Source organism: Sprattus sprattus (assembly GCF_963457725.1).
Source record: "Sprattus sprattus genome assembly, chromosome: 8".
NCBI classification, from domain to species: domain Eukaryota; kingdom Metazoa; phylum Chordata; class Actinopteri; order Clupeiformes; family Clupeidae; genus Sprattus; species Sprattus sprattus.
The window spans coordinates 11,469,114-11,493,107 of record NC_137927.1 but is presented as its reverse complement, the minus strand read 5'-3'; the positions used below and the strand labels follow the sequence as shown (position 1 = coordinate 11,493,107).

The following is a 23,994-nucleotide window of genomic DNA, read 5'->3' as shown; positions in this document are numbered from 1 at the left end:
CTGTGGCTCACCTGGGTAGAATTTTTGACGCATCTTAAAAGGTTTTATAAGTTTTCACAAAACACACCTCTTCCGAAGTAACACCTGACATGGTATATATTTATTACACACATACTTTACAAAATGTTGGAGATGCACACAATGTTCCTCAAAGCTATTGCTTATAAAAAGCACTGAAGGCAGCACAGGATTTACACAGTAAGAAAGGTTTGCACAACCAAGGTACACAAAACCATTTTTTCCCCCCAGAGGCACATAGAAATGTTCTTTTTTGTTCCCTGGCTCATCTAATGCCCATAGCAATAAATGCTTCCAGGAAAGCCAAAAATACACAGCAATATTATCTCTTATTGACCAGCAATTCCCTCTGAGCGTATGCCGAGACCAGCACGGAGCCCACGTTCTCAGACAAGGCAGCGAAGGATACAGGGGATGTCAAAACAACAAAGTTAAAAGCAGAAGATGTTGAGTGCAACACAAGACACATGAGCAGCTCCAAGAAAGGGGACTCTAAATTGGAGTTTGACAAAAGGTGCAGAACATACTGAAGTAATTTTCACATGCTGACAAGTATAATGGGTGGGCTTCCCACTTCTTTAACCTTTTGAGATGATCTTGCTCCATCTATGACTGAGGCTAAAAGGCCATCATTTCCTTGTCCCAAATTCCCCCATCAACAGTGTTTTGAAATCTTGGATTCAGTCGAGATGTCACACTGCAGTTGTACATTACACAGTAAAAGACTGAGCCTGTGTTAATTGTCAATAGTTGGCGGTCCTTCAGCATTTACACATTTGGCATATATGTATGAATGTCATGTGCTGTGTATGAAGATCAAATCCTGTCACAAGTGTCAGATAGAAAAAAATTAACTTCTAAAGATACACAGTCATGGTCTTTCTGGTATCAAGACCGACTTCAGTATTTTGACAAACAGCTGTTCAACAGTGCTCAGGCCAGTTGGTTCCCAGTCATTCTTGAGGGGAGAAAAATACAGAGGCTTCTTAATCTCAGTGGTATCCTGCAATTCCAGCTGCTGACTACTATCTGTAAATCCAAGATGGTGTTGTGTTGGTGTACCCACAAAGATCATTAAACAGAGGCCATGAGGTGTAGTGTGCTCTCAGGCCAAAAAATCAGGTGGGGGGGAACACAGCAGCCAGCTATGCAATATATGTTCTCCATCTTTGTTCCCCGGGGGGGGGGGGGGGGGGGGGGGGGGGGGGGGGGGGGGGGTTCAATATGTTCCCCATCTTTGTTCCCCACTCCATTGTTAGCAGTGAGGACCATTTTTTTCAAGCACTGGGATTGCTGCGGCAATAGTTCAGCTCTGGTCTGGAATAACAGGCTTTTCACGTCAAATGGATACATTGTAATGGAACTTCGGAGCTAACCGATTCTGCAGCAGCTTCACTGGCTGTTGATGGTGGGTTGAGAGACCCCGGCCTCAGCTCAGGCCCATACCCTGCTTGCTCATGTCCGTGCACACAAAGAAGGTCCTCAGCTCGCCTTTCCCCTTGACGTTGATGAGGCCCCGACACTCGCAGGAGTAGCCAAGCTTCTGCAAGACGTCTGATGTCTCCTCGGTCACCTAGGTGCAGAGCACAGAGAGAGCACTGTGTGGTTAAATGTCACTGAAACTGGACCGTAGCATGACGCCAATGCACCGTGAAATGCAATCACTTCACAGTGTGTAAGCTGGGGTGTGTGTTGTGACATGCTTGGCAGGCTGCCAATGTAAGATACGTAGCGATAGGGATGGGGGGGGGGTGAGAGTTGGTGGGGAATACCTGGATTTTGCCCAACTCCCCAGTGCTCTCCATTCTGCTGGATACATTTACAGTGTTTCCCCAGATGTCATACTGAGGCTTCCTGGCCCCTATGACCCCAGCTATTACGGGTCCATGGTTAATACCTACGGGAAAATAAAAAGAAACAAGAAAGGTGATTAGTCTATTGCTTCATAGAAAGAAAAAAATATTTTGTTCGTATTTTTAGACAGGGCACATATTGGCAAGGTTTGGTCCATGAAATTGAGAGCAGTGAATGTTCTGTTGTGGTATTCCAGGTCTTTGGAAGGAAAGGAGGCCCAGCTGTTTGGTATCCTCGCTTCACCTGACCCGCAGGGCTTTAATGCATATCCCAGATGTAATTAGCGTATCCGCTCAGGGAGAGAGAGGTGGCTCGGGAGTAGGCTGTCGTCATCGCGAAAGCATTCGCCAGACAAGAGCTGATGTCTGGAATGTCTTATTTGTAATAAAACATATCTACAGGAGTATGGGGTATTTCATTTGTTATTCTAATCCCCTTCCCACCCCCACCTAAATAAATGAAAGACAGTGGAAAAGACAGCTGGGTAAAAGGGCTATGCTTTTGAAGGCTGTTTATTATTAATTCCTTCCCAAATCTTTTGTTTATGCCCCTCAAAAAATATCAATGTGTGCTTATCATCCACAAAAGTATTTCAAATGTTTTCCTTTGAACAGCAGGCTCCACAGTGAATGAGCCAACTAAATATGGTCACTGTGCGCAAAAGCGACTATGTGAACACGAGGCCTAAAGAACTGAATCTGTTTCACGCATACACAGGTGAACTGTGTAGCAGATTCACCACCTGTTGCAGTGTCAATCAGAAGTGGGACGTTAATGAGGAATTTCCATGTCTAACTGAGCCTACAAATGTGTAATGGAAACTGACAGCATATTGGTTCAACAAGTGATTATGTCAACAGATAGTAATTTTAAAATACAAACAAGAGACCTCAGTCAGGAAGATGGTATTTAATCAGGATACATTCTTATTCTTATACAGTCTAATTCAGCTGTGCACAGCAGGGGAGAGGCAAGATTCACAAAAAAATGCTACGAATGTCTCTAGCCTTTCACGTCTCTGACTAGACAGAGGACAAGTATTCTGTCAGTCGACAAGAGAGGGGTGTTAATCACAGGGCTCAGATTAGGCGGGCTACCCGAGTCCAGCTGTAACCAGTGGTTTCCGTGTGATATAGAACAGATACCAACTGACTCAAGCATCAGAACAACACTATGACCTTAGAGACAAAGTTCCAAAACATCCCATCCTCCTTATCGCTCAGAACACAGAGGCGTACAAATTGAAATGGTACATTCAAGCACATGTAGTAGAACACATAGATATCTGCTTAACCCTAGTTCTAGTTCTCTGAAACATAAAGGCATATCCATTAAGTCATAAGAGATCCGTTCTGATTGGAATTCCTACATTTACATTACATTACATTTACATTCCCTAAAGGGGTCCATGGACACAGATGCAGAAGAGATTTGGTTTGGGCATTCATCTGTACTCACCGACGCGTAGCCGGAAACTGTTGAAGGAGTGCCTGTTGATGCCATCAAGCTTTCCCATCAGAGCAATGGCAAACTCCACCATGTTCCCAATCTGCGCCTGTTGCCTCTCCTGAAACAACACAGACCATTTCAAAATGAATTTGTGGCCAATGACACAGGACTGCTTGTAACTAAGGCTTATCTAGTGATGCTTTTAATCAGTGCTTATGGATCATTAATGTTTAATTCAGGTAAATGCAGTTCAGTTCATATGCACAATATGAGTTTTTCAGGTGTGGTTGTGGTGAAGACTACGTTATCAGTATATTGATGTAACTTCTCCTGAACGCCTCCAAGCCCTCACTGTTCCATGCCATTGCGAGGGCTACCTGATTAGTTTCCTGGCCAGGACTTGCACTAAGCCCCGCTGCGGCCATGTACGTGCTGCCAATCGTTTTGATCTTCTCTACGCCGCTGAACTTCGGCTTTGACAACACCTGTGGACATGTCAGTGAGACAAGAGACGTGTGAGATGGAGGGCATCAGAGGACAACGAGTAGAACGTGAGAAAATCTGAGACCGGCAAACGTCGGCTGTGTTTCATTTTTCAGGTGGGCGAATGACACGGACAGCCCTTGGCTCTGACCTCATCAAAGTCAGCGATGATCTCATTCAGAAGCCTCAGACACTCCAGGCCCTCCTTGTTGATGTCGCACTCTGTGTAGAACTCTTTGAAGTCTGGGACTGAGGCGAACATCACACACACACAGTCATAAGACTGGTAGTAAAGGTCCTAGGAAGGCAGAGTGAGTCACAACATGCGTTTTTACAGACCAGCATACCCTTAATGCAAACAGCTTTGTATAGATCCTAATCCAGTCTGCCACACTAAAGAGAGCAGGCCATGGTTTAAACTTAACTTCACTTGAATACTACTGTGGTATACCTCAATAAATGCTGTCCACACATACTCTGACAGTGCCTAGACATTAGCTGCACTACGAGCACCAAGACTTGGCTGGGGAATGTATGGCCTAGTTTTAAAGTCCTCTTGGTCTGTACTACTCATTTTTATATGATGCTATAAAATACAAGCTGCGACTTGCGACTGAAGTCTCTTAATTTACTAAGCGTGAATTAAAAAAGTCTTGAAATCTTAAACAGCCTACCCCCAAGAATGGTAAAAATATCAACGTCACACACACACACACACACACACACACACACACACACACACACACACACACACACACACGAATGAGGTCATGAGGACAGTTTAGCTGACAATGTAAGCATATAAATTAAGCTTCCTGGATTTTACATTCAGCCCTATTCCTTAAACCACAGCATTAAGTTAGCACTCAATAATGACGCCAACTAGGGTGTGTTCAGAAGTGCCTGAGCACTCCACAACGGGAAAGTCACAGTCATCTAAAATGTGTTCTTCCACTTCATTTTGGCAAAGTGCACCCATTTTCAATCCACTGTAAATGTTAGAGCAGCCAACTGTGTGGGTGTCAGACTAAGAGAAGAGAAGCATAATTATGAGCGAAGCGAATAAGTGCAGCCTAAGGTCAGCGCGCCTGATTGTACGTAGCGCCAAGGCTAATGAAAATGCATGCTTTTACTCCATTTTAATTGTCAAAGAAAGGGAATCATGAAATGCCTAGAATTAAATGGGCTTTTAAGAAAGAGTGCCTCTCTGTGAAATCCTGACCTTTTTCTCTGGATGTCACGGTGCATTCCTCTGAATAACTCCATTTAAATGCCACAGAATGTCAATCAGGAACCGTCAGGTTCAAGGGCACTAGCAACCTCACTGGTGGTTAAACTGTTCCCATCGAGCAGGGGTCTCAAAATCAGGCCTGCGGGCCAATTCTGGCCCCCAAAGCGATTTCATCCGGCCCGCAGGCTCCTCAGAATTTTGCATAAAAAGTTCCAATGATTAAAAAAAAAAAAAAAAAAAGTTCCATTCATTTAAATTTTATCACTGCCATCCTATCAATGGGACAAAGTGATCCTAAAGAGCATTTTTAACAAACACCTTTATCCAAAGAGCACCTTGCATTGCCCCGGAATTGAAAGGTCAGCTGCTTGTTAGTCATCAACACTAACCATTGTACCACTGATCACACATGGTAGATTTGCCAACTCAAAAGTGGCATCTACAGTATTGTGATAGGCAAGCCAACAGATAAAAAAAATCTGGCCCCCCAGACTGGACGCTCATCGCCCTCCGGGTAATTTGAGTTTGAGACCCCTGCCATAGAGCAACCTCACTGGAAGTTGAACTGTTCCCATAGAGCAACCTCACTGGTAGTTAAACTGTCCCCATAGAGCAACCTCGCTGGTAGTTGAACTGTCCCCATAGAGCAACCTCGCTGGTAGTTGAACTGTCCCCATAGGGCCTCACCTCATTCTTCTTGTTCTCCCCAACAAAGCGTGCAGCCACATGGGCCGGCAGCACGTTCTCCAAGAGCAGCCGGTTCAGGTTCTCCCGTGTCATGATCTCGTCCTGTTCCGTGCGGTTCTTGTTCTTGAGAAGGAAGTCCTGACGGCCGCAGTGCTCGTTCTAGCAGGTATAGTCACGGGAGGAAAAAGATAATGCATAAGTTGGATATTCGAAAACATCTTTTGTCTACAAAGTTTTCGATCACATAACATTTTTGGTTGACTTTTTTATTTTACACTTGTCAAAATAGAGTTTTTTCTAAAAGGGACTTGGCTATGTGTGTTGTTTACCAGCTTTGTTATGTGAGCTGCTTATGAAGCATGTTGTGTATTTCCCTGTAAAGAAATTAGATGAGAGTTGTGTGTGTGTCTGTGCGTGTGTGCGTATACGTATGTGTGTGTGTGTGTGTGTGTGTGTGTGTATGTACTTACATGTCGAGAGATGAGGAGCATGGTGACCAGGAAGAGGGTGATGTATATGCAGCTCATTATTTGAGGGTGTTTGATGAGTCCTGCCTTCCCCAAGACAAACGAGTCGTCATTACTGAAACTGAGAACACACACACACACACACACACACACACACACACACACACGCGCATTAGACATGAACACGCATACACACAAGCATAAGAAAACATGCAGGGTAAATAAACACACTCTCACGCACACACATACACATGACAGATATACACACACTCATGTAACCTAAGCACCTACAGAATCACAGTGCGTCTGGTCCTTTACCTGCTCCCATTAGGGTAGAGGATCTGGCCATAGAGAGTAAAGAGACACTCTTGTGAGTAGAAGATGATGATGTAGTAAGCCGCAGAGGCCACAGACAGGAACAACACCTTCAGCTCAAAGCTCATCCTCAGGAACACTCCACAGGCTATAAGTGCAAGAATACAACTATACACCGAGTACTGGGGAAGGGAGACAGAGAGGGGAGGGGTGGGGCGGGGGGTTGGATTGTATCAGTTAAATATAATGTCAGGGAGATAAATTCTGAGTCACCAGGATAAAATAGAAAAACAGACAAGCGACAAACATTACTCACAGGTAGGTAGTATAGCTCACTGTCTGTGTGAGAAGTGCTGTCATTACCCCGGTCCAAACCATAGCGGCACTGTGCAGGCCTAGGCGTTGTGAGAAAGCACTAGGAGAGAGAAGAGTGTTTGATTGGGTCAGTTGGGTATAAGGAAAGGTAAACTAGCCATAGGACTGAACAGAAGTGGAAAAGAACCTAAACACAGAGCTACGTTCTTTTGTCCGCTACAAATCGTCCATCTGATTTAATTCGGAAGCTCTACTTCCTGGTTAAAGGGTTGTGGTCATTAATGAATCAAGATGGCTGACAATGTATTTAGGAGGAATATCAGTTTCTTGGACATTATATTGTCATCTTAAGTAAAAGTGCATGCACGGTCTAGACGTGATTAAACATGAGGAACCATGATGACCTTCTCAGTTTAGGGCTCTACATGTAAATTTAGGAAATGCTTCATTACTAGATTAAAAAGGGCCATGATGATGATCATCGCCGTGACGATGGTTGCCAGTGGAAGGCGCACGCAGGGTCTCTTCACCACGGCCTCAGAGACGGCAGGGAGCCACTGGCAGGAAGCAAGCTTCTCAGGGAACAGGCGCTACAAGGAGACCAAGGACAAGCTGTCAGTCGGTCTGATTTCAGAGAGGCCACATTCCCATACCTGCACTCTCAGCTGGGGCTGTACTGCATGTCCTGTGTCAGAGGCAAGGTCTACACCAGGAGACATTCACTGTATTTCAGCAATACAATCACTCACTCACACACACACACACACACACACACACACACACACACACACACACACACACACACAGACAGACAGACACAGACACAGATACAGATACATCTGTTTATTCTGCCTCTCTCTCCCTTTATCTGCAGGCAAGGGTGGACAACTAAACCAGCATGAACCCATCCTAGCCCCTGTTCGGGAGGAAATGTGTGTCTTCATGCTCACCTGTAAATGCCCTGAGAAGCAGATGACCAGGGTCAACAGAAGGACACACGACAGCACCCCAAACCCAATGGACAGGCTGTCAGGACTGTGCCGTACAGACAGAGAAAAAGACGTTACAACACAGGTCAATGTAATTCTAAAAGAAAACACAGGAGTGTATTATTGAATCAATTTCATGCTGGATGCAGGATCACGAGTCAACTCAATAAGACTGCTGGTCTCCATCTTTGATCCAATAGGTGAACATAAGTTCAATTTGTTCCTGGGATGAGATCAGCTGCTACAGCGCAGAGTAGTGTAAGCTTATGGATGGGTTAGACACAGACCACATTGCAGGGGCTTAGAGGGCAATGGCTACTTACTCCTTGGTGACAAACACCTGGACCACAAAGATGCAGAAGAATATGAATGTGGCACATCCTATGTAGTACTTAAAGCTGGGCAGGTCGATGGCTCTGTACTGCAGAGGGAAATAGGAAAGAGATTCACAATCTGACATGGGGTGGGGGGGTCATACAGATACAGCATGTGAAATGTGGTCAACACTGCTATGGTATTATATCAGACCAAAATTACACATCATAATGAAATGTTTACATCGTAAACTTAATATAACCATAAATCTGTGTTAAAAACTGTAATGATCCAAGTGAAAATTTAATTTTCTTCCTCTAAGAAACTGAAACAAAGATTAAAGATGTTCCGCAAGGTATTATCACACTACTCTTTCACTTATACACAGCAATACCTCCCACTGCATATTAAGACACACAACAATATGTCTAACTTGGGAGATCCATATCTTCTTCAATGTCATTTTCTAATCGTGATTGAAATAAGGCTAATAGAAAAATAGTTGTTAAGAGCAGTTCTTTACTCAGACTGTAGCACAGAGCCATTGACTTCAGAGCGTCCACCAACAAACCTGCTTCTCCAGATCTTTCTTAGTGAACCACATGGTCAGGCTGCGGATCTCCTCGGATTTAACCCACTGCCTGAGGCGAACACACAAACAAAAAACTATTTAAGGGCTCGGATATATAGGTTTATTTAAACAGCATAAACATCTCTATCAAGATGCTATTGTGTGTACATGTTTCATCGTGAGTGGGTTTCTCATGTGTGTGAGTGGAATATAAGCATCTTTGTATGTGTGTGTGTGTTTGCATGTTTGATTGTGAGTGTATGTATTGTATGTGTTTGTGTTCCAGGGACGCTGTGTGTGTGTGTGTGTGTGTTAGCATGTGCACAAGCACAGGGAGCCTACTTGCTAGAGCTCAGCTCATCGATGGTAGTGATCATCTCATTGTGAAGCTCCTCATCAAACTTGCTCTTCTGAGATTTGTTTCTGCAGACAATAAAACAATTTTTATGAGAAACACCCAAACACACACACACACACACACACACACACACACACACACACACACACACACACACACACACACACACACACACAGGGTAGGGTAGTGATGACAACCAGCTAGCATCATGCAGGTTATTCAGCCCCTGTTAGCTCTGCAGGAGAAGGAAGTGGGAGGGGCCTGTTGAAGCATTAGTGAGTGGAGGGGGAGGCAACACTGTGCAGTGAATGTGAAGGTGTGTTTAGTGTTTACAAGTGAACATTCTGCTCCTGTGACTGAGGGTTGAAGAGAGAGAGAGAGAGAGATACATGGACATACAGATAGAGAGACAGACGTGTGTGTGTGTGTGTGTGTGTGTGTGTGTGTGTGTAATGCAGGAAGACAGGAATCCCTGTGCACTGTGTCCAGAGTCAGCACCACCAGGAAGGAAATGCCTTGCTTCCTCTCTCACTCACACTCTCACACACACACACACACACACACACACACACACACACTTCCTTCTGGTGTTGATAGCACACCACTCAACAACTAGTGAGAGCCACACGACAAACACACGTTTGGAAAAGGGGGGATGCAGTGTGACTGTGCGTGTGTGTGACGGGGAAGGGGAGAGGTTATCACTGGCCATGCTTGCTGGGTGAATACTAAGGGCTCCCTGTGACATCCTGCCATAGAGGCAGACAGTGTAGCAAGTGAGGGATATCCCCAGGAGGGAGAGGGAGGGTTGGGGTGGGTTAGTGGTGAAACTGCAGCTCCTTCACCCCCATGTGGGGGGAGAGCAGCAGAGCCAAAATGGCACTCACTTATATGTGCTCATCGGAGGGGCAGGCAAGGAGAAGGGCTCCTCTAGAGACTCATCAAAGCTGTCAGAGATCAACAGTGAGAGACACACACAAGTTGAACACGGTTGACCTGGAGTGAGAGGCTCGGCACAGAACGGCACAGGCTCAGGCTGTGTGCAAGGATGCGACTCATCTATGGTTATGCACAGGGGCGGACTGGGACAAAAAATCGGCCCGGGCATTTTGAACCAGACCGGCCCACTAAATTCGATAACACACCTTTTTAATCTCGAATGTCTACACCAACCAGGCTTATAGCTAGCAGGGCGTCTGCCCTATAGTCTACTAAAAAATAAGAAGAAACGGGACGCCCTACTTTTAGGCAGGACGCCCTAAAGACGCCCTATTTTTCTCCCGTTTTACCTGTTAACTTCGCTGAATGTGATCAAAATTCACCGTTTCAGTCGCTTCAGTGCTTAGCGAAGTCTAGAATCATGCATATGACCTGCCAATTAGAAAATACAAATAGCATTGCTGTATTTCCGCTACAACAACGTTACATCATGATTCCAACGAAACATTGATTCACGGGCTCGCAGAAGCTCCAGAAGACAGCTGTCTCACCGCACGTCACTGAACCTACTACTGTATGAGTTCAACAAGAGTTTGTGTGTTAAGGTGGTGGTCTTAATTAATCTAAATGCAATACACATCATACACTTTAAAGCTTTGTTCAGAATACGGAGGTATAAGATCGGTCGATATTTTCCATGAAAATAGCGACTGAAGAACCCCCTGTTCTCGTCTCCGAGAGGACAGGCTGTATTGCTCCCTTTTCTAGAAGGGAGTCTATTTCCTCCTGTAGGAAACGCGCTTGATGAGGTGGCATTAACGTTTGAACTACGCCCCTGAACTTCGGGGGGGGACGGGAAAACTGGAGCGTATAACGGGCTATCATAACTCGGTATCTGGACAAATTGGCATATTTTCGGAATACCAGGGTTTGGGAATACTGGGCTTTCGGAACAATTGACATGGCACCGCGCACCACTCAAACACACAACATAGAGTGTAGGCTAACGGCTGGCTGTTTCAGAGTACAGTAGGCTGAGGGCTAGCAACAGCTACAGACTTGTCTTGTATTTACAATGCAAACGAACTTGGCCATAGAACATAGTTTCTAAGTCAAACTTATTTTAGAGACGTTTTAATTCATGATCAGTAAGCTTACCGTAGGTCGTTGTATCGTATCTCCCTGGCTGTAGCCACCAGCACTGTCATCCACGGGAGCTGATGGCAAAGTTTTAGCTAAAGGTAGAAGGTGTTAGCTGATATGATTGGACGAGACCCTAGTCACTCAAAAAGACGGCCAATGGGCCGCAGACTAGCGTGCGCGTGTCAAGCAAGTCAAGGCCATGGGCCACGCTGTTTACCGTCCTAATGCATTATGTAGGCAGGTCCAAATCGAAAGGGGTTTGTGTTGGGTCAGCCCAGGGGATGTGATTGGGCCAGCCCAGTGTCAGTAGGGCCGCTGATGAACTACTTTCGTGGGCCAGCCGGTCAGACCATTATATGGGGAAAAAAATTAAAAATTAAAATTCGGGACCAACGGCCCATATTGCACCCCGGCCCAGCGGGCAAACGCCCGGTATGCCCGATGGCCAGTCCGTCCCTGGTTACGCAAAGAAACAGAGCGCCGTGACAGGCCCCTTTACAGATTAGATCTGCATGTGTGTATGAGTGAGGATAATTTCTCAATGTGTGTGTGTGTGTGTGTGTGTGTGTGTTGTTTTTTTGGGTAGTCTCTCTTACCTTTCTGAGATTTTAGGGCATTGCGGTGTTCTCAATGGAATGTCCTAAACATGATTTGAGACACAACCCAAGAAAAATAAGTTAAGTGCATGCCCATGACTTTCCTGAAAAGCAAACAGATACATAATCCTTTCAATAACACTGAACATGTATATTTTCAGAGGAATCCCGCTGTACAAAAACATTTTCTCCTCAGCAATTTGTAACATGTATCTACTTTGTGAAGTATTGACCAGGGAGCTGTGGTGCACACAGTGTTTGGCAAAGCACAACCCATTCAAGTCAATTTCAGTTCACCTCCAATCAACCTCATCAGATTTGGCTTCAAACGTTTGAATAACATTTGGCTCTGTGTTCAATTGAATTGGATTTTATACATTTATAAAATACCATTAACAACACACATGGGCTTTACAGAGCCAAAGACCTGAACCCCCAAAACAAGCACAAGGCAACAGTGGCAAGAAAGAAACCTTGATCAGAATCCAGCTCAGAAGGGGGGGCCCATCTGCTTAAGGCAGGACCGGTAAAGGGGTGGGAGTGAGAAAAGAAGAGGCAGGCATTGTCCTTTCAAGCAAATTCCTCAAGCATACATCATATTGGCACACATTGGCCAGATGTACATCAGGCATACATACAGGTTTGCAGGGCGTAGAAAGGGAGATGGGGGTAATGCCTGCATGCAAACATAATTTGTTGAGATGTTGACAAACCTTGCAGCGTGCCTTGCTGTTGACCATGGTGTCAGTGGGAAACCCTTCACGGCTCTGCAGGTGGGCAAAGGGCTTGACGGCCCCCCAGGACTCAAGGTAGCGCGTCATTCGCACGGACGCCCGCATCTTCAGCCCATCGTTCACACGTGGCTTTATGGCGGTGCTCTTGTTCTGCGTCTGGTCCTTGGACTGTGGGAGGGAAACACAAAAAAAAAATGCATTTCCCTAAACATGCAGACCAACCCAAGCAAGTAAGTCTTAAAATGCTGAAATCCCAAAGCATGACTCTTTTGCACTGTTGGTTTTTCTATTTATTTTAGTTTCAGTAGCTCTTTGTCTTACTTCAACAGTCACACACTCAAACACAGTGTCTAGGGCCAACACTGAAGCGGAGAGGCCAGGAGTGGTGTAAAGGACTAACCCGGGGGTCGATCACTAGGTAGGTGCGCACATTCAGCTCCTTCAGGGTGGGGTCTCGCTCGTGGCCGTTGCCCTCCTCCACTTCGTAGGCTTTGTTCAGGTGTTTCAGGGTGGACTCTGTAATATGCACTCGCCTAAGGACAAACAGAACATGAATTGGTGTATTGATTTGACAGTTCAGAAGGACACTGCCTTAGTTTATCATCAGGTATCAGAATGGTTTATTTCAAGGGAAGGGGTATTACATTCATATTTCTATTTCCTTATTTAGCAGATACTTGTGACATCTATGTGAGGTCTTCACTGGGCCAGTGGAGCTGGAGGATGTTGAGATGAGGATGTTCCACATAATGATATCTTCACAGAATGTTCTTATCACTACTGGCATATATATCTGACCACTCATCTTAAAATGAACGCATCCTAAGGCACGGATATCGCAACAGGAACGTCTCTTGTTTATTCTTTAACTGCCATTTCATTTCGACAGAATTCAACCCATATTCTCAACCATGTACTGTAGGTCTACTTGTGTCATGGCAGGAGTGAAGCTGTCAGTGTGAATATCGTGACAAGTACCCGGGCAAACCCCCCGACTCCATGTGATTGGCCAGGGTGACGTCATGTGACCACACGTCGAACTGCCACTTGCGCAGGCCGATGACGCCGCACAGGACATTCCCAGAGTGCACACCCACACGCATGTTGATATCGACACCGGTGGCCTCGCGCACCTGTCTGGAGAGGGAGAAAGAGAGAGAGAGAGAGAGAGAGAGAGAAAGCAAGAAAGAAAGAAAGAAAGAAAGAAAGAAAGAAAGAGAGAGAGAGTGAACTCAGTATCACAACAGAGGCCCACCCTGAGCCCCAGCACATATGCTTGGGAGATGATACCAGGCCCTGGCCAAAACGCTGGCTCAAACGCGGTTTCTCTTCCGCTTGACACTGGGGATCTGAATCCACTCTTGGTTTTGGCCAGGCATCAAAGGCAGAAGAGATAAGAAGCAAACAATTTCAAAAGCCATGCAGTTGACCCCTGACAGTGAAAGCTCTCCAAATGATCTCATGATGCCATTACAGCACAGAAAATCCCATGCACACCTTTGCCAATCCTCTAAACACCACCAGCTGACCAAGAGTATGAATCCCTTTAACAATTACGCATCATCAAGTAACTATCTCCATGTAGCATTTTAGAGGCACACCAGATTGTTTTGGTACATTTAACAGTTAAGTCACCACATGCTCTTTCAGTAGCAAGTGGCCTTTAAACCTATCAAAAGTGCATTGAGTGGATAGAAAGTGGCTGCCCTGATACGGCACCATGAAGGGCCGGTGACCGTGGAAGAATGCGTGTGGCTGTCAGTGTGTGAGTGTGTGTGTGTGAGAGAGAGTGTGAATGTGTGTGTGTGTGTGTGTGTGTGTGTGTGTGTGTGTGTGTGCGCGTGTGTTTGTGTGTATACCTACTTTATAGCCTCGCACATGTCCAGGCCCATCTTCACACAGTTCTTGGCATGTTTGGACAGAGACACAGGCAGACCAGACACACAATAATAACAGTCTCCAAGAATCTTTATCCTCATGCAGTCATTTTCCTGGGTTGAAAACACACACAGACAGACAGACAGACAGACAGACAGACAGACAGACACACACACACACACACACACACACAACCACACACACACCTGATATTAGGGGTGTTAAAGAAATTAAATAAATACAATAGACCAATAAGTGTGAGAATCGGTGGCTTCTGACTCCAAACTTACTTTGGCGATCTGGTCAAACTTCCCAAAGAGCTCGTTGAGCATGATCACCAGTTCTTTGGGAGAACAGTCACTGGCCAGTCGCGTGAAGCCCACAATATCCGCATAGAGAATACTGCATGAAGATAAATCAATCAGTGTTAACATCAACCACCCAGAACACTCAAAGGCTCTAACACTTTACTTTTCATACTCTGGCGGCCCACGTCCCCACAGCCACCGCCAGTGACTGTGAGTCGTTTTCATATGCTTATATAGACTCATCATTCACAGGAGTTTATGTTACTTTTTAGCAGTGGGTGGAGTGGGGGCTAAACTTGCACCTTAAAAAAATAACACCTGCAAAGACCAACACATAAACTACTACACAGCAGCTACTCAATGTCGCTTTGGCCACTTCTATTCCTCACTGCAGAGACACACAGGGGCATGAAATGATTGGACATGGTGGCCCTCTGATGATTATGCCACGTAGTGTTCCATCTCATTCTGGTTTTGGAAAGAGGGATCATGTGAGGGGAGCAGAGGGCTGCTGCTGACCTGGAGTGACCACTCATTCTCGTCCAGACCACTTGGGGGACACTCAGCTGACCCCTGGTCTATGTCTCACCTGACCAGATACATAATGTACACCATGTGTGCACCCAAACACACACACACACACACACACACACACACACACACACACACACACACACACACACACACACACACACACACACACACACACACACAGGCACACAACCACACACACAGGCACACAAAACACACACACACACGGCTAATCAGAGACGTGTCCCCTGGCTTGGCAGCCCTTCCGTCTTTCCACACAGCTGCCAGCGCTTCAGTTCATTAGAGGAATGCTAATGTCAACAACAACGATATGCTAATGGCCCGCGCCCTGGACATCCGTGGCCAAGTGTTCCTCCAACGGAACTGTGAAGAAAGACACACACCATGGGATGGGTGTCCACATAGACCAGCCGTCACTGGCCCAGAGGTCGTCAATCTGCTCAAGCAGGTTGCTGAGGGGGAATAAACCCTCTCACACGCCTTACAAAAAGATACACTGGCCTCCAGGAAAGGCGTTTTTTAAGAGAGAAAGAGAGATAGAGAGAGAGAGAGAAAGAGAGAACTGACACTGAGTGGTTTTGTGATGTCACATCCTTTTTCCATTCATTGTCTGTACAAGCTGTCAAAGCAAGAAAAAGGAGAAGGCATGTTTTTTTGGGGGCGAAAAACACAGTGTGACCTAACAGTAAAACTATGCCTTGATAAGAAAGAGACAAAGCATACTTTTTTTTTAAACTTTCATTTGTTCAATCCTTAAACAAACAAAGACCTTTGGATACCCTCTCTGTTTGCAAGAGAAAAAAAATGAGTTCCAAAAAGAGTTCCTCTTTTATGGCCCGTAAAGAACCAAAGATACGCTTTCATCACTTTTGTAATGAACACTGTTCACAGTAACTCAATGAGCCCTCGGAGACGACATTACAGGTTCACTGGTTCCCGTGGTCGGCTGTGAACAACAACGACTCATTGTTGTATCGCTGCGCACAGGTGAACGACTTCTGGGGAGGTGGCGGGCTATTCTGAGCGGGTGTTTTATTTCTCGAACGCTAATGTGGCGAGCGAGCCGAGTCTAAATTTGAAGCAGTTCCATGAGAACTGGACATTGTGAAGATCTGGTCAACTCCATGTATAAATAGAAAGTCCCAAAGGGCAGGGGAGGGGGAAATTGAATTTATCAAATTACTGTCCGTTAACTATGGTCTTGAAAGGCATTGAGAGTTCTCTGAATGAGAGGGGGTTAAAAAAGAACATGTGCTACAGTGAGATGGTAATAAGGAAGTTAAACTTAACACCAAAAGGCTTCAGCCGTCCATTTTAAGGAACTGGACCACTGTGAGTCACAACATTACAGACAAATCCAAGAACAGAAAAAGGAAATTTCCGACATCATAAGATAATATCTTAATTTGTCAACAATAAAATCACACTCACTGTCTGATCATGTACAGTATTAGGTGCCAATGCATATGTTCTACTTGTATTGTCCAAATCCGTCATATTTGCGAAATGAACGTGATGAGAAAGTAAGTGTCTTGCAGTACCTGACATTCTCATGTCTCTTCACGTAGAGGCTGTGGAAGTTGTTGTCTTTGACCAGACGCTGCTGCTCTTCCTTGTCCTTGCACTCCCGTAGCCTCTCCATGATGGCCAGCTTCATCTTCATGGAGATGTAGACCGGCAGCACTGACTGCAGCAGGTTCTCCTGAAAAGACGACAAAACATTCCTGTTTTACAGACACTGTAGAAATAAATATTTGGACACTCTTTTTCCCTGTCTCGGTTGAAAACACACAGATGCACGGACAAAAAGATACACACCTGCAGTGTTTGAGTTTGTATGTGCTGGCTGTCTTTTGTTATGAAGTTTGTGAGCCATCACAGATGGCTTTCTAGTCTACATGCATAAAAGCATCACCAAGTCTCTTCCTCATTCAGACCTCTAAATAAAGATGATTTTATGTGCTTGTTTTTAACAGGATAAAGGGTTAGGAAGAGAGGGACAGAGAGGAAGAGAGAAAGACAGAAAACAGAGAAGAAGAAGGAGGAGTTTGCATGAGAGTAATGGATTAGAAGGTGAGCTGCAAGAACGTGTCAGGACACGATGCTGACTGCTCCAGGAGTCCAGTTGAAGTCTCATCATCCTAATTCCTCTGCATTCCGATGGAATTCATGGCCTTCTGTCTTTTTTTCTCAATTTCTATAGGACTCCAGCCTCGAATAACCTCCATACCTGATTTTCACTCTTTCAGTCTTACTCTCCCTTTCTGACTCTCTCTCTTCGGCCTCTCCCTCTCTTACTTTATCCATCTTTCTCTTTGACGTCTTTATTTCTCTTTTTTCTGTCTCTGTCTCTTACCTCCTCCTTCTTTCTTTCACTTCTCTCTTCTTTCATCTTTCTCAAAATCCCCCCTTATTTCTCTCTCTCTTTCATGTCTTCTGCTGACCGTGAAGCAGGAAGGGCTACTCACACTGTATGCTCCAGAATACCGACCACACTAATTGATTCCACAGATGTTATCAGAAGTAAACAAGAGGACACTCTCTGCTCTGAGTATGAAGGCTTTAGGTGGAGAGGGCCCTTGTGTGTGAGTGGTGAGGCTGTTCTTTCACACACATCATAAGACTTTCCCTAACCTCTTTATTGGGTTATGCTCTCAGTCTGACCCTGTACAGTAGGACAGCTGCTGGGGGCTCAAGCTCACAAACAGCACTGTGTCCTGCACTTCCAGGATACACTATCCATGCACCACAAAGTCATCATCATGCAAAACTAAGTTTGGAGCATTAGTTTTAAACATGCACTGATCTCAAAGCAGCAATAAAGAGCTTTTCGTCTAAAAAGCATAGCTGGCTTTGATAAAATCCAGCTAGCTTCCCAACTGATGCATTTTGATGATACCTACAAGATCACTTACATTAGGTATATCAAGTAAAGTATCTTTATTTCTATGTTCATAGAAGAGTAAGACTCAATCAGTAGATTAGATGAACTTTTTAAACAAAACTTCCACATAATGTTTGATGTGCACGTGGCAGTTCTCTTAGGTGTCACAGTGCTCAATCCCTTTCAGCAAGACCATATACAGTAAAAAATGTGCAGCCCACACTAAGATATATTTCCAATTAAAATAATGGCAGGGGAAAAACGAGTGAACTCGTTGGTGCAGCAGCAGCTTCTCTCAGCAGCATGGCACACACAGGGCAGCCAAAACATCCATCATTTACCCCAGCACATACTGGAAGCCAGCACGCATAACATATTATCAATCACGCTGTTAAAGACCACACACAGAAAAATATTAACATATTATTTTAAAAGTGAATGAATTATGAATTATGATGACAATATATTGAATTATGATGACAATAATACGCTTAACAATCTCACTGAGTGGGTTAGAGGCGTCTGAGGCCAAAACATGGCCATTTTCATGCCTTCTACCAGTGCAATAAGAGAGAGCATATGAAGATGATTTCAATATATATCTGTCAGGCCCTTTTGTGATGCCCTTCATTTGCTAATTTTCAAGAGATCTTTGAATGTTCTGTCGGCAGGGGACAATGGTTTAGGTCTGAAAGAACTGGTAGAGCATGGCAGCTGTACAAATAGTGGACAGTTCCCAGGATTTGGAAACACTAATGAAACGTTTGTCTTGTTGTAAATAACTTGAGCACGTATTAAACGACAAGGTACATCATCTGTATTTAGTCATGCAGTAGGCTAGTCCGTAGGTGGCCCTATGCAGTAATGATAAGGATTCAGCTAGGGAAAATTGTACAGGTACACCATGTTATTCAAAGCAGGTTACTTCGAGTTTTTTGGGGGGGGTTTTGGGAAGTGCATAGAAAAGTAAACCCTATCCAAACGATCAGTTTCTCAGCCAACTTAACTCAAGCAATGCACTGATCAGTGAGAGTGGAGATGCTGAGAGTTACTTTCATACCTGCTGTCTCTTCTCGATCTCCAGCTTCATGCGGATACTCAGGCAGCTGAGCGTGTCCTTAAAGGTCTGCCACAAAGCCCTCTCCATCAGAATCTTATGGAAGGCTCCCACCACACTCCCACACAGAAATATTACAGCGTTGGAAAGTATCTGGAGACAGACACAGCAACAGGAGAGATGGCTTATTGGAAATGTGAAGTCCTTTGTGTGACCCAAGGACAAGCTATACAAAACACATCAAGCAGAAAAGTACACACATTCACGAAGGAGGTGGTCACATGGATAGAAAAAGAGAGACCAAGGAGGTCATCTACTATTCACAATCACAAACTGCAGTTTGCTCTTTTTTACTGTGTGCAAATAACATAATGGAATCTATGTGACCAGCCTTGATTTATTGTTCCAAAGGCTGCTGGCATCTACACTTAATAATTAACACAGTTGTTTTGCAAATTGGATAAGCTGTACAGGCACTGTGCCTAGCCGAACTGTGGGATGTTCTACAGATACTATGGGGTACTTGGCATTGTTTTGCAACTGGTAAGGTATACATTTCATTGCTTTGCCACAATCTGGTCCATTTCCCCTTAGTGTTGTGATGGCAGCAACCATCATTTACGTAACACTTTATGTAACTGGCTGAAGTGTGGATTGCTGTACCTGATTTGCTAAGTGAGGGAGGGGTTGACTGTGGGAGGGGTGGGACTGTGGGAAGACAGCCAATCGTAGGCTCAAAACAATGATATGGGACACGGAGGTGATGACACTAAGGATGACTGCATAGGCCATCTGGAATGGCAGCATGGTGTAAACTGTGAAGATGATGAAGAGAAAGAATGGCACCTGTAGAAAAAGAGAAAGAGAGAGGAAGAGAGAGAGAGAGAGAGAGAGAGAGAAATTAATGTATGGCAACTGTGCAGGTCAGATATTGCTCCGTCATTAAATATCACCACTGTATACACAATACCCTCTATGTCTTAACACTTTATATAACTCAGAGGAGAAATCCAAAGCATAACATACCAAACGACACATAACCCTAGAGTTCACAGTACTTTTACCAATCAATTATTCATCTGATAAACAAAAGAGAGAGAGAGTGTGTTTGCGCACTTGGTCCCAGGGCCAGATGTGCTCCCCGCTGAAGACGAAGGTGAAGCCCATGGTGAGGTGCGTGGCCCACACCAGCAGGCCAAGCAGCCGGCGCCAGCGCTGGGACACCACCTCGGTGCACACCAACACAAACACGGCCAGGAACACACACAGGCCACAGCTCACCACGCTTACAAATGCCTTGTGCTCCTTCGCGCTCTGCAAAAGAGAGGATTCAAACGGTAATCAGTAATGAGCATTAAGCATAATTGTGTTTTTTGTTAACCATGACGAGGTGCTACATGCATTCAGGTTGCACCTTTCTGTCTTTCATGTTCCTGCATTCAGGTCCAAATTTCGTTGTATGTAAATACTACGACAATAAAGGCTTTCAATTGTTATTGATATTGTTGCTTCTAAACAATACAATCTATACAAGCCTAAAAATATAAATACTAAGGATGTAATTACAGTGCTAAATGTTGTTTGGTTTCTTTTTAGCCTGATAAATGCAGCAAGGTACAACATGTATATATTTCAGTGCCTACCTGTCAACATGTTCCTTTACATTGATTTAAGGAAGACATTCAGTACATAAATGAGAGTAGTGTTTAGTGTAACATTCATAAACTAGGTTGAAAAATTATCAATGTCTTTAAGACTTCGAAGATATCTTTAAGAGGAGAGGAAAGGAGAGAAGAGGAGTGAATTCCAGGTAGCGGTGTGAGAAGGGGACGTTTCTGTCTCTGGGAAAAGCATTCAGCATTATATGCGGTGGAAGGTGGTTTCCATGGCAGCGGATAGGGCAAGATTCCCTGCTCTCAGACTGCTCAGTGTGGCATCCACATCGAGCACATAAAGACTGCCAGTGCTCTTCTCAAACTAGAGTAAACATGCTGGGGGAAAGTCATGGTCATAGTGTACCTCACACCTATATAAAACTGCACTCAATTTGCATGCAAACCTTTGCACATGCTAGACAAACAAACAAAACAACTGTCTAAGAAGATAAAACAGCTTGATCAGAAGAGATTTCTTTGCCTTGTACAGCAGGAGCCTAACATTTCCAGGGCAGAATTATTACCATAAGTGTACCTTTTATGCTAAACCACTGCCAAAGCAAAAATCTCTCTCCTCCACTCAATTCCAATCGTAATGTTTTTTCATGCATCCGTGAAGCCAAACCTGCATGGTCCTCTCAGCCTGTACCCTGAGCAAACTCTGCTGTGCTCTCTGTTGAAGTGGTTCGCTTATACATGCATGTCCGTGTGTGCTTGCTCCAATCCTCCCACAGCTAGTGTGTGTGTGTGTGTGTGTGTGTGTGAGAGAAAGAGCGAGAGTGAGAGAGAGAATGGAAAGTTTTCAGAGCTTTCATTATATTGAACTGGCAGGCTTCTGCCTTCAACAATAGCCCAGTGCAATCCTCATTCTCTCAGGATGATACATTACCCCTAGCAACAGCATTGGCTGAAAAGGAAAAATCTCACTAACAGACACGCAAGTCTATGTGTGTGTGTGTATGTGTGTGTGTGTGTGTGTGTGTGTGTGTGTGTGTGCGTGCAAGTCACTGCATATCTGGGTGGAAAGCTTGGTGGAAGGATGTGGGTGGATGTATAAGGGACAGGAATGTGTGTGTGTGTGTGTGTGTGTGTGTGTGTGTGTCGCATGCATTTAGCATTTGTGTATGTCAGAAAGAGACAGACACAGACACAATAGCAGGAAAGTGAAGCCACATTTTCCTTTAAAGATCGCTCTGGGGGGGGGGGGGGGGGGGGGGGGGTCGGGGCTGATGGACATGTTGTGAGACTGTGGAACTCGTCCACCTGACCAAAGGAAAGCACCAAGGCCTCTTCAATGTCAACAACTTCGGCCAGCAGTTCGGCCACTTTCCCTGGGTGGAACAATAACATTCCTCACAACATTACGCCATGTCATCTCAGCCAGTTGGACTAACATTATCCTCTCCTCCGACTCCCCTGGACACCACCGCCACCGACTACCACCATCATTAACCAGCGCTCCATGAACTCTCAGCCAGGCCTTCACGACTCTCCTGTGTTCTCACATCCAATTACACACAGCTCCTGTCTCACACTCTTGTCCTTTCGTCACAACTGGGTTGTTCATAAGGTTATCTCACCCTTCCTCCAACCATCTGGCAGCTGATTAGCGGACTTCTCCTATAAGGTCGTTAGCATCTCCCCAGTGATGAAAGAGTGATAACTGAACAGCATGGCCAGAAGTAGGAGGTCCCACATCATAATAAATTAGATAATTTCAGCGACCTTACCCAAGTCATAAATTGTACTTCTCATACAAGAACATATTAGAAGTCATTAACTTCTAGCCTCAACCTAAGTTTATCTTGGAACAATGGACAAATACCGCACAGCAAGCACCCTGCCTCAAATAACACAAAACAAAAACAGACCAAATGAAGGAGGACTGCAGAGGGGAGATAAAGAAGAGGAGGAGGAGGAGGAGTGTGTGAACGGAGCGGAGTCTACTCACCAGGTGGAGGGAGAAGAAAAGGATGAGTAGGATGGCACAGGACAGCATGGAGAGGCCCAGCAGCAGCACCAGCGGCTGGTACTGACTGATGCCGGAAAACTTCCTGTACAGTGCTTCCTGTTTGAGCTCTTGGTCGTTCAGCAGGTACTTCCCTTTGGCTGGCATGATAAGAGCTCATAGGCACCAAAGAAGAAAAAGAAAAACTACACAAAAAAAAGTCCTCCAGTGAAAAGAAAGATGTGGTGGTTATTCCATCATCACCATGGCGATGGTGGTGACGACTTCAGAAGTCATTCCGGTGCTTTCTATCTCAGCCTCAGTTTAGTCAGTTTGTGGAGCATCTCCACAATTTTAGTTATCTCTCTTCATCTAGCTGCCTCTTTTCTCTCTCTCTCTCGCACACTCTTTTCTCTCTCTCTCTCTCTCTCTCTCTTTCCCTTTATTTAGCAGGCAGAAACAGTCCTCTCCTGCCAGCAACTGAGTTCCTCCCAGAGGTATTGTGGAAAGAAAAATCAGAGTGGGGGATAGGGAAAGAGAGAGAGAGAGAGAGAGAGAGAGACAGGGGAGGGTGAAGGGGAACAGGGGGTGAGAGAGAGAGAGGGCAGTGTGGTTGTCAAGGTTTCCACCAGCATTGAGGATTTCCCAGCAGTCCTGTGAATCTTCCAGAGTCTCTCCTCTCTCAACTCTACTGGATGCCGTCACAGTCAAAGGTCAAACCTGAGAGAGGAAGGTGGGAAATGGGGGTGGTGGGATGATGACAGTTAGTTTACAGGAACTGAGTGAAGACAATCACATCACCTAGCCATGGCAGGAGAGAAAGGATGGGTTGTCCGGTGGGGAGGAGGGGTGTGAGGTAAGTGTTTAGGGGTGGGGTGGAACCTCTTGAGCTTGCTTTGTATGTCCGCTTTTGTTGACCGGTCATAAAACCATCCCTGTGCCGACCCTGTCACTAACACTTACACAAGTAACACACAAACACACACACACACAAACCAACACACACACTGAAGCCCAATTCAGACGGAGCCTAGTTTCACTGAATCGGGTTCATTTTTCACACAAATCGAATCTTTTAATTCTGTAAGGATGGAGCCTGGTAATGAGAGATTTGCGTAAAGACTAACACACCAGATTGGGATGAACCGATTGTAGTACATACCCCACGCCTGTTGGTGGCGCTTTAGTGCTGCTACAGACAACTGAAAAAACGTGAAAAAACGTAGAAGAAGACAGGAGGACACAAGT

At 45.1% G+C, this 23,994-nt stretch overlaps 1 protein-coding gene across 1 annotated transcript; it reads right to left on the bottom strand.

Moving 5' to 3' along the window:
• Nucleotides 1–1,289: 1,289 nt before the first annotated feature.
• adcy7 (adenylate cyclase 7) lies at nucleotides 1,290–22,914 on the bottom strand (the record flags this gene model as incomplete). Its single annotated transcript, XM_080843173.1, has 26 exons — nucleotides 1,290–1,591; nucleotides 1,791–1,915; nucleotides 3,331–3,439; nucleotides 3,699–3,806; nucleotides 3,956–4,102; nucleotides 5,723–5,881; nucleotides 6,193–6,304; nucleotides 6,508–6,686; nucleotides 6,821–6,919; nucleotides 7,272–7,409; nucleotides 7,770–7,854; nucleotides 8,132–8,229; nucleotides 8,695–8,764; nucleotides 9,037–9,117; nucleotides 9,940–9,999; nucleotides 11,731–11,774; nucleotides 12,444–12,632; nucleotides 12,865–12,997; nucleotides 13,443–13,601; nucleotides 14,328–14,455; nucleotides 14,633–14,744; nucleotides 16,744–16,904; nucleotides 19,147–19,296; nucleotides 19,807–19,989; nucleotides 20,260–20,457; nucleotides 22,750–22,914. 26 exons carry the CDS (start codon nucleotides 22,912–22,914, stop codon nucleotides 1,448–1,450), a joined length of 3,336 nt encoding a protein of 1,111 aa, XP_080699299.1. The 3' UTR covers nucleotides 1,290–1,447.
• Between the last annotated feature and the right edge of the window lie 1,080 nt (nucleotides 22,915–23,994).